This window comes from Grampus griseus (assembly GCF_964374135.1).
Source record: "Grampus griseus genome assembly, chromosome: 1".
Taxonomy (NCBI): domain Eukaryota; kingdom Metazoa; phylum Chordata; class Mammalia; order Artiodactyla; family Delphinidae; genus Grampus; species Grampus griseus.
In genome coordinates this window covers 82,759,216-82,775,891 of record NC_139017.1, presented here as the reverse complement: position 1 = coordinate 82,775,891, position 16,676 = coordinate 82,759,216, and the positions used below count along the sequence as shown (strand labels likewise).

The 16,676-nt window shown below is 41.1% G+C and overlaps 1 protein-coding gene across 1 annotated transcript; it reads right to left on the bottom strand.

The window, feature by feature from the left end:
- Positions 1-535: 535 nt before the first annotated feature.
- On the bottom strand, positions 536-16,143 carry BCAS2 (BCAS2 pre-mRNA processing factor). Its single transcript, XM_082679226.1, has 7 exons — positions 15,862-16,143; positions 15,660-15,752; positions 13,059-13,129; positions 11,181-11,342; positions 2,938-2,988; positions 2,154-2,234; positions 536-846 (listed from the first exon to the last, which is right to left on the bottom strand). Exons 1-7 carry the CDS (start codon positions 15,952-15,954, stop codon positions 720-722), a joined length of 678 nt encoding a protein of 225 aa, XP_082535352.1. The 5' UTR covers positions 15,955-16,143; the 3' UTR covers positions 536-719.
- Between the last annotated feature and the right edge of the window lie 533 nt (positions 16,144-16,676).

Sequence of the window (16,676 nt, the reverse complement as noted above, 5' to 3'; positions counted from 1 at the left end):
AGTATGTAATTCCATAGGTTTTTGTGAGGATTCAATTATTTTTCTATTCATGTAAGTTTAGTTCATCTACCTAAAGTGCTTGGAACAGTGCTCAGCACATACTAAGCTTTATGTGTTACTTATGACGATGATCATCATCACAGATGACATATATGGAGTCATTGTATTTCTTTAGTCTTGTCTGGTAATTAAGAAGTCATTTAGAACTACCTCTTTCATTTTATTTTGGCCGCACTGAGCAGCATGCAAACTTCCCCAACCAGGGATCGAACCCGTGTTCCCTGCATCGGAAGCACGGAGTCTTAACTACTGGACCACCAAGTCAGTCCAACTACCTCTTTATTTGAAATACTTATAAATCAAAAGTTTCCAACTTCTTGTACATGTTGAAAACTTTCAATAAAGATCTCTTGGGTACAAAATATGATCCTGGTGACTCAAAATTAATTCTACGAACATTATTATAAAGTCATACTTATTTTGAAAGTCTAAAGTTCTTTTTTTAAATGGCAAAAACACAAGACAAAACAAGCCACCATGTTGAAATTTTTTATTTTGCTGAAATGTACAAACAGAATATAACAGTCCACATTCTATGCTTTCTAAACATTTAACCACTGATGATTTCCGTAAGATGCTGTTGTTTTTCACAGTTCAGATGTTTGATCTTCTGTGAAAGCCCAACATGCCTTCCTTTCTACCCACCAGATTAGTCTTTTTCAGAAGTCTTGCCGTATGTTTTCTTTGTTTGCCTCTCCATGTTGCTGCTTCATTTGAAAGAGTTCATTTTCTAATTGTACAATAGTCCTTTCAATCTCATAATTCTTACTGACCAGGGATACCCAACTAGAAAAGAATAAAGGGGGGGAAATTACTTAATGTGAACTTTCCCTTATAAGATTTTTATAGTATATATATTTTCAGCCAGGGTCAAAACACTAACCTTCACTTTTAGCTTTACATTTTCAAAAACTGAGGTGTAATTAGGCGGGAAAGTGAGTAAAGGGCGTATAGGACCTCTGTATTACTTCTTAAAATTGCATGTGAACCTACAGTTATCTCAAAATAAAAAGTTTAATTTAGAAAAGAACAAATTAGAAAGAGCTGAAGAGATATGAAAGAGTGAAGTTGGTATTTAATTGGATTAACAAAAAAGGAGAGAAAATAGGGCAGAGGCAATAAAGAAAAATGATGAAGAAATTCCTACAACTGCTAAGATAAAATTCCATAGATTCAAGGAATCTTCCCCTTCCCCCAGAAAAAAATCTCTAGGACAAATGAAAAGAAACACACATGTACATGTAGAAGATTATATTAGTTTGAAGAACAGTGTGGAAAGATGCATAATAGACTGATAACATGGGGTACTTAGAGGATGAGGGGAAGGTGGAACAAGGACAATGATGTGGGTGATGGAGGCAGGGAGGTTAGGGAAAGAGCAAATCAAAAATGAAAAGAAATGATAAAAAAACATGACTATATTCAGAGATTTGTACAAACTTATTTGAATACATGAAGAACAACATTAAAAAATATATATATGGGGCTTCCCTGGTGGCGCAGTGGTTGAGAGTCCGCCTGCCAATGCAGGGGACACAGGTTCGTGCCCCGGTCCGGGAAGATCCCACATGCCGCAGAGCGGCTGGGCCTGTGAGCCATGGCCAGTGAGCCTGCGCGTCCGGAGTCTGTGCTCCGCAACGGGAGAGGCCACAACAGTGAGAGGCCAGCGTACAGGGAAAAAAAAAAATATATATATATATATATATATAAACAAAGGGAAAAAACCCCTGAGACACATAAAATTATCAAGAAAGTATGGAATCTCCCTCCTGCAAGAGTTAAAAGATAGACTTTTTTCCTTCTAAAAGGAGAATATAGGTAAAATCCTATTCAGAGCAGAAGTACTGGGCAGAAAACAGGGTGCTCTAAGATCAGAATAAATTAGCAGTGGTTCAGTTTTTGTTTCTAACTCTCATTTCCTTCCGAGCCCATACTTCAGAAAGAGGAAGAGGCGGTGAAGAGTGGGATTCAGAAAACAGCATTTCTGTGACACCTGTGGCACCCCATTTGAATACTGTTTGAATTATATTGTTGAATCTTGATCTTAAAATGTGCTAAGCAATTTAAAAGGTGATGGGATTGTGGATACTCACGTTGACTCCATTTCTCTTAATTTAGATCCAGCTGTGAGCTGCATGTTCTTTCGCTGCCAGTTTAAGTCTTGAATATGTTTCCTGTAAAAAAAATTATTTATACAACCCACCTACATTCTAAAATAAGACTAAAATCAGCAGAAAAATCTATAACTAATACATTTTTAATACTTTGAGAAGAACAGATATATGTATGTGTATATATATACACATATATAGTCATAGACTAATTCCAGGAAATAACTTACTTTTTTTTTAACTTTCTTCTCATTATTTTTCAATTACAAATTTCATAAAACATGCTCATGGTGAAGAATTAAATACACACACACAAGCATGCACACAGACAGAATAAAAATCCAAAGTCCCTCCTCCCATGTGCTTCTCCTTCTCCCTGATAACTTCTGTTCAGTTTTTGGTGAGTGTCTTTCCAGATTCTTTCCTGTATATGTATGTGCATGTATAGATTAGGGTGTTTTGTTTGCTTGTGTTTTTAACATAAATCAGATTATACATGTTATTCTACAAATTTTCCCCTTCTAAAAGTACCTTTTCAATGTCTGCAGACTTGCAAACTGCAAATGACCTGGTAGAGATGTTTTCAGACCTCAGGTCTATTTCTCCTCTACTCAGGTAGGGCAAACCCAACACTAGACACTGGACACAGTGGATCATCAATTATTTACTCTCATATGACTATAGTCCAATGGTTCCTTTTTCTTCTCATTCTGTTTATTAAGATTCACCTCAACTTTATTATAAAATAAGAAGAAAAACAATTTACCTTAACTTCTGGAGCTCTTTCTGTGCATGTTCAATCATATGAACTAGATTTCTAAAAAAGAAAAAGAAAATCAGATTAATGTACATTAAAATCACATAGTACCAACTAAAAGTGTACTATCTAGTTGATACAAGGTCAAGTTTTTCTGCTAAAAATAGTATTAATTGAGCTCTCTGTGCCAAACACCATGTTAGACACTCTATAAAACTAATTTAATTCTCATAAGAATTCTTTGAGGTAGGTATGATTATCCCTATTTCACATGTTAGGACACTAAGAAAGATAAAGTAAGTTGGTCAAGGTAACATGGTTAAGTGTCAGCGGTGAATTCTACTTCAGGTCTTTTAAACCCTTGAGCCCAAACCATTTACTGATATTCTGATTTTGTGTACTTATATCACGTCTTAAACTGTTATTGTCTTTTCATAGACAAGATGGGAAGTATCTGATGAGTGCACTCATTTACACTCCCTTTTATCTCTTTATTTCTTTACCTACATTTATCTTGTCACTCTCCCATCTACTGCTAGCTAGAAAGAAGAAAAAAACTGTTGTGGAAGGCTATAGATTCAGATTCCAGTCCAAGTCAGCTCTAATGAGCAGAGGGAAGAAGTTGAGCCATACAGAGTTCCATGTGATTATTATCATTAGAGAAGTGATTCAAGGGTAAAGTTCAAAATCTATCTTTTCCTAAATAACAGCTTTACGGAGATATAATTTACATACCATATCAATTTCCTCTTAAGGCAGTAGAGTCCATTTCAACCACATTGGCCCTACTATGCTCTTGCTCTAGATCCAGTATTGTTTCCCGGCTTTTGTGACTCAAATTTCCTGCTGCCCTTCTGAGTTATTCTCCTATCTCCACTGACTGATTTCCTATAACTAACTCCAATTCTCTAGAGATCTGGTCTTCAAAAAGTGGTGCCTCTCCAGCTTTCCTTTAGCTCATCCCAATTTCCCTGACTTTGACACTCATTCCATGCTGAGGACAATAAAGCTTAGTACTCTATTCCTGACCTCCAACCATTAATAGGGAGCTTTCTTTTGAACCACCTCTTCCTGAAAGCCCAGTTTGTGGTCTTCTCCCTTCTTCCAGCCTCCCTCTTAAGTACACAGGTCTCTCCTCAAGTACTCTGAATGCTGAAACTGATCACACTGCATTATGGGAGTCAGAAGACTTGGCTTCTAGTCCCAGCTCTGCCCTAAATAGCTATGTTTCCTTTGACGAGTCACCTGACATCACTTGGGCTAAGTCTGTTTATTTGTAAAATTAGGGGCTGAACTTGAAGGTTTCCCTTCAGTTTCAAGTACAGAATTCTCTCCTTATTAATGAAATACTATTTTTTTTAAAGAAGTTCGGCACCAAGACCTACTTAGAGCTTTCTGCCTAGCATATTTGACACCCTCAAATCCTATCACGGAGAAAGAAAATATAGTACAGCTCCTCTGGAGAAGCATCCATTGGGTTTGGAGGAGACAAAATATGTGCAGAATGACCAACACTATAAAGTGTTATGTAATTAAGTGTACAACAAGTGATGTGCATAATAATTTGTATAGTTACTCAGAAGAGAGAGAGAGTACCAGAGGCAGAATTTTAATCAGGGAAGAAAAGGAAACAGATTAAAGTTGGGCCTTCAACAAGTTGAATTCGGGTAGAATAGTTAAAGGTATCCCAGGTGGAGATAAGGCCTGAGTAAAGGTTCGGAGGCAGAGTTTATGATAATCACCAAGGAGAGGACTAGTTTGGCTGGAGTGAAAGTCTACAACCAAGGTATAGCCTTTTGCTTTGAATATCATGTTAAATAGCCTGGACCTTACCTTGTAGGTAAGGGAAAATTATTAAAGGTTTCTAGGCAAGATGAAAGCAATGCTCTCTTCAATTTAATGCCTCCTCCCCACCCCCCATCCCCTCACCTATGTTCTCCTCCATTCCTGGAATGTTCTCACTCTCCTTTAAACATCCAAATCTCACCCTTTTCTGGAACCCCTGTACACTGTTGGTGGAAATGTAAATTGGTGCAGCTACTATGGAAAATAGTATGGAGGGTCCTAAAAAAAAAACTAAAAATAGAACTACCACATGATACAGCAATTCCACTCCTGGCTATATATCTGGAAAAAATGAAAACTCTTAATTCGAAAAGATACACGCACCCCAATGTTCACAGCAGCACTATTTACAATAGCCAAGACATGGAAGCAACCCAAATGTCCATCAACAGATGACTGTATTAAGATATGGTGCATATATACACACATACAATGGAATATTACTCAGTCATAAAAAAGAAATACTGCCATATGCAGCAATGTGGATGGCCCTAGAGAACATTATGCTTAGTGACATAAACAAATTGGACAGAGACAAATATTGTACGATGTCACTTATATGCGGAATCTAAAAAATAATGAAAATTCATGCAAAACAGAAACAGACTCACAGATATAGAAAACAAACTTGTGGTTAGCAAAGGTGAGAGAGAAGGGGAGTAGGGACAAATTATGGGTATGGGATTAACAGATACAAACTACTATATATAAAATAGATAAGCAACAAGGATATACTGTATAGCACAGGGAATTATACCCGTTATCTTGTAATAACCTACAGTATAATCTGCAAAAATACTAAATCACTATGCTGTATACCTCAAACTAACACAAAAATCAACTATACTTTAATAACCCCCACCCCCATTCCCTAATCTCACTCTTTTATAATGGTCCTAATCCTTAACGTCCCTTTCTTTGGATCTCTGTAGTTTATGGACCACAACACACAATGCAGCACTTGCCTCCATACTGCCAAAAATGAACTACTAGTTATCTGGCCTAGAATACCTTGCCTCCTCAACTAGATAAAGCTTCCTGAGGACAAAGATCACATTTTTCCACTTTGTGAAATACACATTTTGAGAATTGATTTGTTCTCAAATTTCTTAATCATCCCAACCCCATTTTCCCTTTATTCTCCTTGCAACATATTCACAATAGAAACTGAATTGTTTGTTCTGCAGTTTCTTAAATTCTGGATTTTGCCCAAAGATCCTTATGTGGCCAATAGACATTTAAACATGATTCTGAAAACCTGAGAAAAGGTATTTATTATTTTGTGATTTTTGCTTTACTATTTCAGGAATCATACTCTAACAAATAGTTTTATGCACAGTTGTGTAGTTCAATGGCCTTTTTTCCTTAAAAGAGACTCAGGATTTTAGGGCTCAAAGGAGCCATGGAGATCATCTAACCACTGAGTTTTACAAGTTGGAAACTGAACCCTAAATAGATAACAAAACCTAAAGCTAAAGCTAGTTATATGGAACAGAAACAGGAGCTAGTGGCACTTTTGTTTCTGGTGTTAATTCTCTACTTACAGTCAATTCTCATCATTTGCAGATTCTGTATATGTGAATTTGCCTACTCACTCAAATTTATGTGTAACCCCAAAATCAATACCTGCACTGTTTTGTGATCATTCATGGACATACTCAGAGCAGCAAAAAATTTTAGTTCCTGGGCACGTACATTTCCAGCTGCACTGGAACAAGGAGATACTCCACCTTCTTGTTTCGGGTCTCATGCAGGCATGACCAAAGGATAGAGTTTGATTTCCAATTCTGGCAAGTTACTTAACACTTCTGAACTTTATCTTTTCTTTTATAAAATAAAGAAAATATAGAATCTGCCAGGATGAGCTGTTTTAAAGGATTTAAGACTATAATCTGTCTGAGATGTGTATATATACATATGTACATATTTCTCCTAGGAGAAATGGTTCAGTATTTGTTAATTCAGTATCAAAGGCCACTTTATAAAGCACAACAGGCAATAATGAGAGCTAACTGTATAAGCAATCCCCCACATTAAGGATTACACTCTACCAAGCTGTGATTTGTAAATCAGACCTCAGAACTCATTATTGCAATATTACACAACAAATGTGTTACGTTTACATCCCCTTAAACTTTGAGATGGGTCTCAAAGCCTTTCATATGGGTTGTAGTTCTAGGACATGACCCCAAGTGAAAGTCCAGCTATACTATTTTTATCCCACTTCTCCTACTCTACTTCCCACATTAAAAAAACAAGACTGGTGAGTGGTCTTAGCACTGCAGGGTCGGGGGCAGAGGGGATGCAGGGCCTGGGCCCTGGTCCCCTGCCTTCATTTGCTCTGGGATCACCAGTGGCAGTGCCATAAAGGAGCCAGGCGCCATCCAGAGAGTCAAATCTCCACCCAGCATGGGGCACGTTTCTCCTCCAGCTGTAAACACGGTATTTCTTAAGTAAACATTTAATACACTCCCTCAGAAAGGCAGCCATGGGGGCACGAACCACACGGGGGTGAGAGGAGAGAATTCCATTCTCTTGTCCCAGTGCCTCTGGGATGAGAGGGTGCTAAGGCCTACAACCTTAGTCCCGGTGCCCAGGAGGGGGTCATACGGAGCTGGTCTCCAAGGAAAAGACTGCATCCTCCCGGCTGGAGGTAAGAGGCGGGACCTGCTGGGGAGGAGGTGGCCGAGAGTGCACCTGTCTGCAGCACAGTCCTGGCCTCAGCAGAAGCTGCTAGTGAGCGCCCTGTGATGGCTGGGGGTCACGTGCCTGGCTGCAGCTCTTAGGAAAGGATGGGGCAAAGACCGGGGCGTTCATCCTCCCACGAGGCTATCTGTGGGCGGGGGGTGAGAGTTTAAGTGGCAGATGAACACCGAGAGGGAGAAAGAAGCCTTGTACTGCCAACTGAGCCAGGCAGTCGGGCGGGGAGGGCAATGGAATAAGGCACTATGATCTGTCTTGCTGATTTCTCTCACTGAGGGGGAACGGAGCTCAGATCTGTAGGGCTGAGGCCCAGATCCTCCCTCCAAAGGCTATCCTTTTCACAGATCCCAGGAGACAAGAATAACTGACTGCTATTTTAAGGGTTGGAAACTCCTAGAACTTGGACAGGACTAACAAATTGGTGGTGCTAAGATGATGCTCCCCAGGGCGGCTGCCAGGCCCGAGACCCAGGTAAAAGGCAGGAAGAGATGACAAGGCTGACTCCAGTGGGAAGAGGTGAAGAGTGGCTAAGGGAGAGGACGGCTACCTGGGCCTAACTGAGGCTAGTCTGCCGACTGGGCAGAGCCAGCCTTGACTTCGGGCTGACTTCCACCCGGCTGCTGGGTGTCCGAGGTGGATGAAGTGGAGAACAGGGGAGGGAGAAGAGAGACAGGCACTTGGGGCTAACAAGCTGGGCCTCAGGAGCTAGGGAAGGAGGTCCTGCCACCAAGCAAGGACGGGCTAGGAGTCCTGCAAGACAAGGGTACGTGGAGGCTGCCCACCTCACCCGAAAGGTATAGCCACCTGTGACCTACAGTTCCAAGACCTTAGTCAGAGCTAAGAGACCTGGGGAGGGCGGAAGGGTAGGATAAGCAAAAGGTAAATAACCTGTTAGGCTTGAACCCTCACTAGGACTTCAGAGTGTGGGCTGTGGCGAGGGACAGGTGAGGGCGCCAAGTCCGGGGACTGTTTTTCCCACGTGCTCATGGACAGACAGACAGCTGCCCTGAGGGAAGGCAGGGAGGTGGGGCAGAGAAGGGGTGCGCACTGCAGTTAGGGGATGTGCTCTCCCAGCTGCAGCTCAGAGAAGACTCTAGGTCGTCTGAGAAGTCAGAGGGAAGAGACAAGAGACAGATGATGACAAAGAATTTCAGCTGAGGGAGGGGAGGGATGGGCCTGGTCACCTCCTGCTGCCCTGCTGGATCCTGCTAAGCACAGCTAGCCATCTGCCCTGGAGAAGGAAGAGGACTTGAGAAAAGGTGGAAAGAATGTGAGCAAACACATTGCTGAGTTTGCAAGTCTGGGCTGATGCTGTGCTGGTCTCTCCTAAACTCCCAGGGCCGAAGGGCTGTGGCTCTGGGGGGGAAGCCCTCCTTGGTCACATACCAACTTAAATGCCCTCCAACATCTCCCCTATCCATCCTATGCTGGTTTAGAGAAAACAAACAAAAACAACTAAACACAAAAGAAGAATTCCTTTTCCCTTCCTTGCTTTGCTGTAATGGGGTTAGAAGCCAGGTGAGGGGCAACAGGAACAGCTCTCCTTCTCCTGGCAAGGGGAGAGGACACCCCACTTCAGAGGCCCAGGAGTAGGGAGGTTGCAAGAGTCGTTGGAGAGCGGAGGAAAGGCTACAGACAGACACTGGGGGTGGGATCACAGGGTCACAGCCAACAAGCCCACAGGCACCTAATGGCCATGGTCCACCCCGTCAGCCAGGTCCATCCTTTCCCATCAGACACATTTACACTGAGGGTAGCCCCTAACAGTTAAGTCCCTGCAGTGAGGGAGATGATGGTCGACACTGTCACCATATGTGACACCAGGGGGCCAGCACACAGGGCACATCCCTCACTGTGAGGAGACAACAGTGGCAGCCGGTTCAGGACACCCTGTTCTTATGGCAATGGTCACAACTGGGTCTTGGGGACTCAGGCAGTGTCTGACGACCTAGACATCTGGCGGGTACATCTGGGAAGACGATGATGCAGGAGGTGATGGGTGCTGAGCTCACAGGAGTGACAGATGCCCGCCGAAGACCCACCTGTGTCCCAGGCAGAGGTTTGGCACACAGTTTTTTCTGGGAATCATCCTCTGGGAAGAAGATCACTAACAGAAAGGTAGGCTTATAGAGCTGGGGTGGGCTGGCCGTTCAAACGCCAGGCAGTATGAGATGATCACCCTCTGTCCCTCCCCACCTCAGAATTCCTGGTTTTAAAGGGCAGTAGAAGGAATGGATTCCCTCTTAAGTCCTGGTGTGGCCCTGGGCTTCCAACTGCTTAAAGAGGACAAACCCAAAATACAGATCTTCTTTCTCAAGTTCTCCTGGCCAAGCCCTGGTCCTCCCCTTTCAGGTGGTTCTTGGCCTCTATCATCTCCAAGGCCCAAGGGCCAGCCAGGAGCAGGCCACCAGGGAGTCCAGCAGTTCCTGAACCTGGTGGGGAGGCAGCACAGAGGCCTCCTTCTGGATTCCAGAAGAAATCCCCAAATTCTCCATGGAGGGGCAGGCCTTCTCTGGGGAAGTGAGGTGTTATAAGCAGAACTAAGAGATGGGTAAAAGAAAGAAGACGGGAAAAATAAAGGACAAAAACAAAATAGCTCCCTAACCTCTTATAAAAATGAAATTTATACATATGCTTTGTCCATATTGAGTTTCTTTAAAGAAATTGGTGCCTGTCCACAGCATAGCTTCCTGTTCTTCTGAAGTCTTAATTGTTTAAATTTAAAAAAAAAAGGGGAGGAAAGGAAGACAAAAAATTTAAAAATTAAGCAAAACTAAAAGGAGGGGGAAAACCCAAACAAAAGCTTCACATTGCTGGAGATCCAGCTGTTGGGAGATCGCCAACCAGCCAAGCCACCGCCCGTACCCTCTGCCGTCCTCTGTGCGAGACATGATGAGACTGTGGGTCCCGAGGATCAACGTAGTTTAAAAACACCCAAGATGCTTTGCCCTGAATTTTAAGCAGCACATGTGACCCACTACTGGGCATATACCCTGAGAAAACCATAATTCAAAAAGAGTCATGTACCAAAATGTTCACTGCAGCTCTATTTACAATAGCCAGGACATGGAAGCAACCTCAGTGTCCATCATCAGATGAATGGATAAAGAAGATGTGGCACATATATACAATGGAATATTACTCAGCCATAAAAAGAAACGAAATTGAGTTATTTGTAGTGAGGTGTATGGACGCAGAGTCTGTCATACAGAGTGAAGTAAGTCAGAAAGAGAAAAACAAATACCGTATGCTAACACATATATATGGAATCTAAGAAAAAAAAAAAAAGGTCATGAAGGACCCAGGGGTAAGACGGGAATAAAGACACAGACCTACTAGAGAATGGACTTGAGGATATGGGCATGGGGAAGGGTAAGCTGTGATAAAGTGAGAGAGTGGCATGGACATATATACACTACCAAACGTAAAATAGATAGCTAATGGGAAGCAGCTGCACAGCACAGGGAGATCAGCTCGGTGATTTGTGACCACCTAGAGGGGTGGGACAGGGAGGGTGGGAGGGAGGGAGACACAAGAGGGAAGAGATATGGGAACATATGTATTATGTATAACGGATTCACTTTGTTATAAAGCAGAAACTAACACACCATTGTAAAGCAATTATACTCCAATAAAGATGTTAAAAAAAAAACAACAAGACTAAAGGTGGCATGGGTTTAAAAGAAACAAAAAAGGCTTCTTACTCATTATACACTTTCCAGGCATTGCATCCATGCTGTGACATTAGTTCCAGATTCTCAATTCGAACCGCTTGATGCTCTAACTGGGCCATAGAATTGTTTACGCATTCTTGCCACGCAGTAATGTCATTTTTCTGACCCGAGGAAGGGGCTGGAAGTTCATATCTGAAATTAAACAACAATGAAATAAAACCACATATTCCTCCAAACCTTTCTTTCTCCTCCCAACAGAATGCCTCATGGGTCTAGGCACACTGTAAAAACTACAGAAGACTGAAGATAAGATGCAGACCTTGCAATAATAAGAAATCTATTTATCCTAAGAAACAATCAATTTACAAATAAGATTTAGCATCATTATACACAGTAACAAAAAATTGTTCACTTTAATGAACAATTCAATAAGCTACACTGTGCATTCATATAACGTACTGTTATATTAGCTATTAAATGTTATTAAAGAATAGTTAAAACATTAAGATGTTTGTAATACATCAAGGGAAAAAAGGATAGAAAAAAATATGCACCTACATCCATCCACCATCCCACCCACGTACCTACACCCCTCTAGAGAAAAAATGGCAAAGGGGTATAATAATTTTTACATTTTGAATTCAGCCTTTTCTCTGTATTCATAATACCCAGTCCTTCAACACTACCAACATAGCCAGCAACATACACTCTTCATAAATCTCAGCTCATTACTCAGTTACTACAAACTAACTTCTAATTTCCATTTTGTTATTTTTAATAGGTATTGTAAAAACTCCAAATCATTCCTATGAAAAATTGAGGGATATGCAACTGGGATTAAGAAGTGATAAACCATTTTGTTTAAAAACAAAAAAAACCCCCAAAAAACAAGCTTTACACATGCAGCATTTTGGGAACTTCTAATCATAACCCACAGTAAGAAATATTTTACACTGTGATCCAGTCCACAAATACACACAGCTGAACAGAAGTTTCACAAAACAAAACTTACTTTTACATGCAATGCATTCTGATATTTTCTATCCTACTTCCTTAAAAAAGTGCTGTGGTGTCTTACTAAACTTACTGCACAATCTACTGCTTAAAGGATCATGACCTACTTATGGGTTCAAAATATACTGTTATGAAGGAGTTACTATCATGAACATCTTTAGAGCAGAAGCACCTGGAAACAGAACTGAGGAGTCCTAGGAGTTTTCCTGCCTTTATCATTCAAGCCAGATAGGAAATGGAGCACAAGAAAAGAAAAAATCTGGTCCTTCGGTTCTATAGACTAAAATCCCTCTTTTAATCTGTACATATGCTGAGAGGATAACCCTATTGTTCATGTGGCCCTCTCTGCTCTGCCAGATTAGTTACTGGTTCTCATAATTTCATAGTTTTCTTAGAGCTGAAGGGGACCTCAGATGTTAAGCAACCCAATTCTCCAATTTAGTGAAAGTAACAAAAGGGTGTTTTGGTTTTTTTCCTGAAACAGTTTTGTAGTAAAGTGGTATGGGAAGGGAGACAGTAGAACCAAAGTCAAACTATGCAGGTACTCTGAGTTTACTAATGTTGCCTGTGTAAGAGCGAAGCACTACATGTCTAACCAGGAACCTTTCCTCGGGAATTCTTAAACATGAACTTAGTTACAATTTACCATTCCCCTGTTATTGGATTTTAAAATAGTTTGCATTTTTAAATAAAGGTGCAAAGAATATTTTTGAACATTAACACAAGATTATATGAACCACTATTATAACTATTACATGAAAAAACATAAATGCATAAAAACAGACAAGAATTTTTTCTCTTCCACATTTATTTTAACATGGCTACAGCAGTTTTACTAATAAATTAAAATTAAACAATGATTTGAGGCCAGCTGAACCCAGAAATAGGACTTACCGTTTCATACTGAGCAATTCAATTGGTTGTCGAGCAGCCAATCTTTCAAATTCATTTCTCATTATGTCGGTCTGATGTGTAAATTGAAGAAAGAATTATTTCCAAAATCATATCAACAAACTGTATTACTATCCATTATTAACAGATCATTTCCCTTCCCCCCAGGTCTTCTCTGCAGTCAGTGCTCTCTAGAATCTGGAGAAGTGCACAGGCACACACACACTTCATATGTAAAGGGGCCCTCAGAGAAAAGGATTAATCCTAAATCAGTGGTTCTCAGTCCAGCACACATTTAGAATCAAATGGGAGTTTCGAAAACAATTCCAATACAATTCACATTATCACTCCTCTCCCCCACTACAGGACGTGATTATAACTTTTGCTTTCAACTCACCAGTTGATTGTAAAGTCAAGCCAGTGTTGAGAACTATGGATCTAAGTATTCACTGGGGGCATGGGAAGAGAGAAGAGGACGTGGGACATAAAATAATTTGCTTTAGCGCTATGAGCCTAAACCTATACTTTCTTTTTGATCCTGGCTGCTCTTTTCACTTTACTCTTTGCAAAGGAGTAACAGGGGAAGGGACAAAAGGACCTGGTTCTGCTGTTTGCTCTAACAATTTTACTATTTTTAAAAAAATGTGGTATAGCTCTACCTCTTTAAGTCCAGTGTTTTGGTCACCATCTTATTCCATTTAGACTAAAGAGTAGGCAAAAAAGACCTTCCAGAGGTCACATTCCTTGCTTAAAAATTGTGCATTAAGCATGTCTTCATTGGAGAAAGACTTTTTTTTGGACTATTGCTGAGTTTCACACAACTCTAAGAAAATGTGGTTACTTAGTTTCCTGCAGAAACTAAGGCATTCTAGCTAGAAGGCTATGCACAGTGACAGAGTAAAAACTAACAATTAGGTAAGACAGAAACTACAAAAATATAGTACAAGCCAATCTTCCGCCACGTAACATCACATGGCTAGTAAGCAACAGATCTGGAATTTTAACTAAACTCTCTTCAACGAATGAGCCAATTCTCACAGGGCTAAGTCATAAGAAGAACTCCAGGCATGAATTGCACACATTAAGCATTCATTAAACTGCCTTAGGCACTCTTCATACATTCAGTGATAAATATCTGGGTTCCTATCGTGTGCCAAACACTGTTTTAGGTGATGAAAATACAGTGCTGAAGAAGACAAACAAGATCCCTGCTCATAGAGCATTCTCATTCTCAGCTTAGACAGGCCTTCCTCAGCCATCCTATCTAAAGCAGTCACCCAGTCACTCTGTATCACATCATTACTTTAATTCTCTGTATAGCTTTATCAATAATCTGATATTTTCTGATTTATCTGTCTCCACACTCTAGAATTTAAACTCCTGTTCCCCAATAACTCGAATAGAATCGATTTTCAGAAATAGCTGTTAAATGAATTAATGAAAGAGCAGTTCAAACGCAGTTTGAGGAGTGCTTAAGGTCTTGGGCAAATTAGTTAGCCTAACCTGCAGTTTTCCCATCTAAAAAATTGGGATAATAAACATACAGTTATATAGTTCACAGAGCTGTTTTTAGGACTGAGACAGTGAACCCAGTACACTATTAGCTTCTACTATTAGAAAGCGTTAACTAATCAGTATACTAATTATAAAGACAGGAAACACAGGCTGTATCTAAAAGAGGTAAAAAGAAAACTGGCTCAAGTATTTAAAAGTTTGTGACTGAATGCAGTTATCTAAAACTTTCAGAAATCAAGCTAATAAGTACCCATTACTGTCCTTAGTTCTTAATGTGATAACATCTATATTTGGGCAACATCATTTACAAAAAGCATGGGAAAACAGCATGCCATAGGAACATCTCTCTCCTACTTAAAACTTAACCAATATTTTTTTTCATGTTACTTCAATAGGAAATCCTGCGTTTTAATAACAGAATTCTTTCATAAATAAATGGTTAACTGTAATGGGGGAAAAAACGGAACATGTATGTACTAAAATGCCTAACAGAATCCATTAACTTAGAAATGATATTTTACATTTCATTCAGCTAATTAGACCCTAAATAGTATTTTGGGTGCACTTCTGGGCTAAATAGCTAAATGGTTTGATATGGTTCACTTAGATATGATTTACCTCTACAGTCATTCACGTCCACCCAGTAAATATTTTAAGACTTTTGATACAAAGGCCGCCCTCCACTGGTTCTCAGAGGCTTAGGTAATTAGGCTTTTGTAAATATATTAAAAAACCCTAGATCACTTGTTTTACAGTAGTCCTTAATTAGAGAGAAGAGGATTCCTTTGAGAATTTACGCAATAAACCTATCTCGGAAAAACGTTAACACTAAATTTTGCTGTTAGGTCAGTTCGCGGAGCCCCAGAAAGTCCTTCCGTGGCTCTCAGAATAAGAACCCCGGGGAAGGCTTATCTGTGTAGCTGTTTTCAACTGACTGACAATACCTATACAACAGGGTAAGTAGTAGCTAAGCAAGTAACAGTTAAAGCTGGAATTTAAAATTCACTTCTACGTGGCGAAGCCTCTCGATCCAAAATAAGGATTCACAGGATCCTGGTTCATACGCTAGGCTCAAAACATCACACTTACTTCAAAAGCGGAATAATCCGGGGCTGTCAGGTAGCTCAGGTAGTTCTTGGTAGGTCGGTATCTGCGTGTTTCCTCCTCCACCAATGCCGCAGCCTAAGAACGAGAACAGAGGCCAGGGTAGGGGCAGCAAATTGTTAAGCGATTCTTCCAGCACTAAGGGCCAGCGAGCGCTGAGTCAGTTACACAGACACCCCGAACTTACCGCTTCCCGCACACCAGGCGCTTCATAACCTTGGTCAAAATACGGCAGCGCATCCACCACAACCTCTCCGGCCACCAAACCCGTACCCGCCATTCTTAGGTTCGCCGAAGTTTTCCGACTCCGCGCTGGCTCAGGTTCACTTAAATACTCCTGCGCCCTACGCTAACGTAATGACGTCGCCTGTGCATCAGCTTTGGCGCCTGCTAAGTTAATTCTGATGGCGCGCTCGCTAGAAACTGCCCGACCATTTTGTTTTGGTCGGAATTGACGTCACGTCGTGGTTTCCCCTAGTCAGCGGTACATCTCAACTTCCTGTCCCCACGTGCTCTACCGTTTTGCCTCCGACTGGCAGCAAAGTGGAGAGGAGTTGGGACTTTCGGTTTCCTCCAGGACGCTGATATTTGGTTGGGGAATCCTTTAAAACTTTTGGAGGGAACTGGCTGCAGGATTTGGCGGGGAGCAAGATACTGGTTTCCCACCTCGGCTTTACTCTCCTAACCTTCCACCTTCTTCCGTTAAACTTCTCTCTTTGCACTTCCTTGCTGTATCCCCATCATTCTTCGTTCTCAGCGCCCCGAGGGTCTTTGCACTAAGTGCAGTTCTTTTACAGATTCTGGAAGTGGGCGCTAGTCTCCAATTAAAATTGCGAAGCTTTAGACTCTGCGTAACAAAACGAACCTGATCTCGCCCCCAGCGCGAGATAACCGCCCGCTAATCCCATCTTTTAAAAAGACTGTGATTTCGCATTCAGGGCGTGTATAAAATCCAATCATTTTGCCCTTAGAACTTCTGGTAATAGCATAGTTTCTCATTGC

Bases quoted from the DNA above. Each gene is read 5' to 3' on its own strand.
- BCAS2 (XM_082679226.1), bottom strand. From the start codon at position 15,954: ATGGCGGGTACGGGTTTGGTGGCCGGAGAGGTTGTGGTGGATGCGCTG. The intron at 15,753-15,861 runs GTAAGTTCGGGG...TCTCGTTCTTAG, and splicing joins CGCCTGGTGTGCGGGAAGCG to GCTGCGGCATTGGTGGAGGA. The intron at 847-2,153 runs GTGAGTATCCAC...ATTCTTTTCTAG, and splicing joins TTAAGAGAAATGGAGTCAAC to TTGGGTATCCCTGGTCAGTA.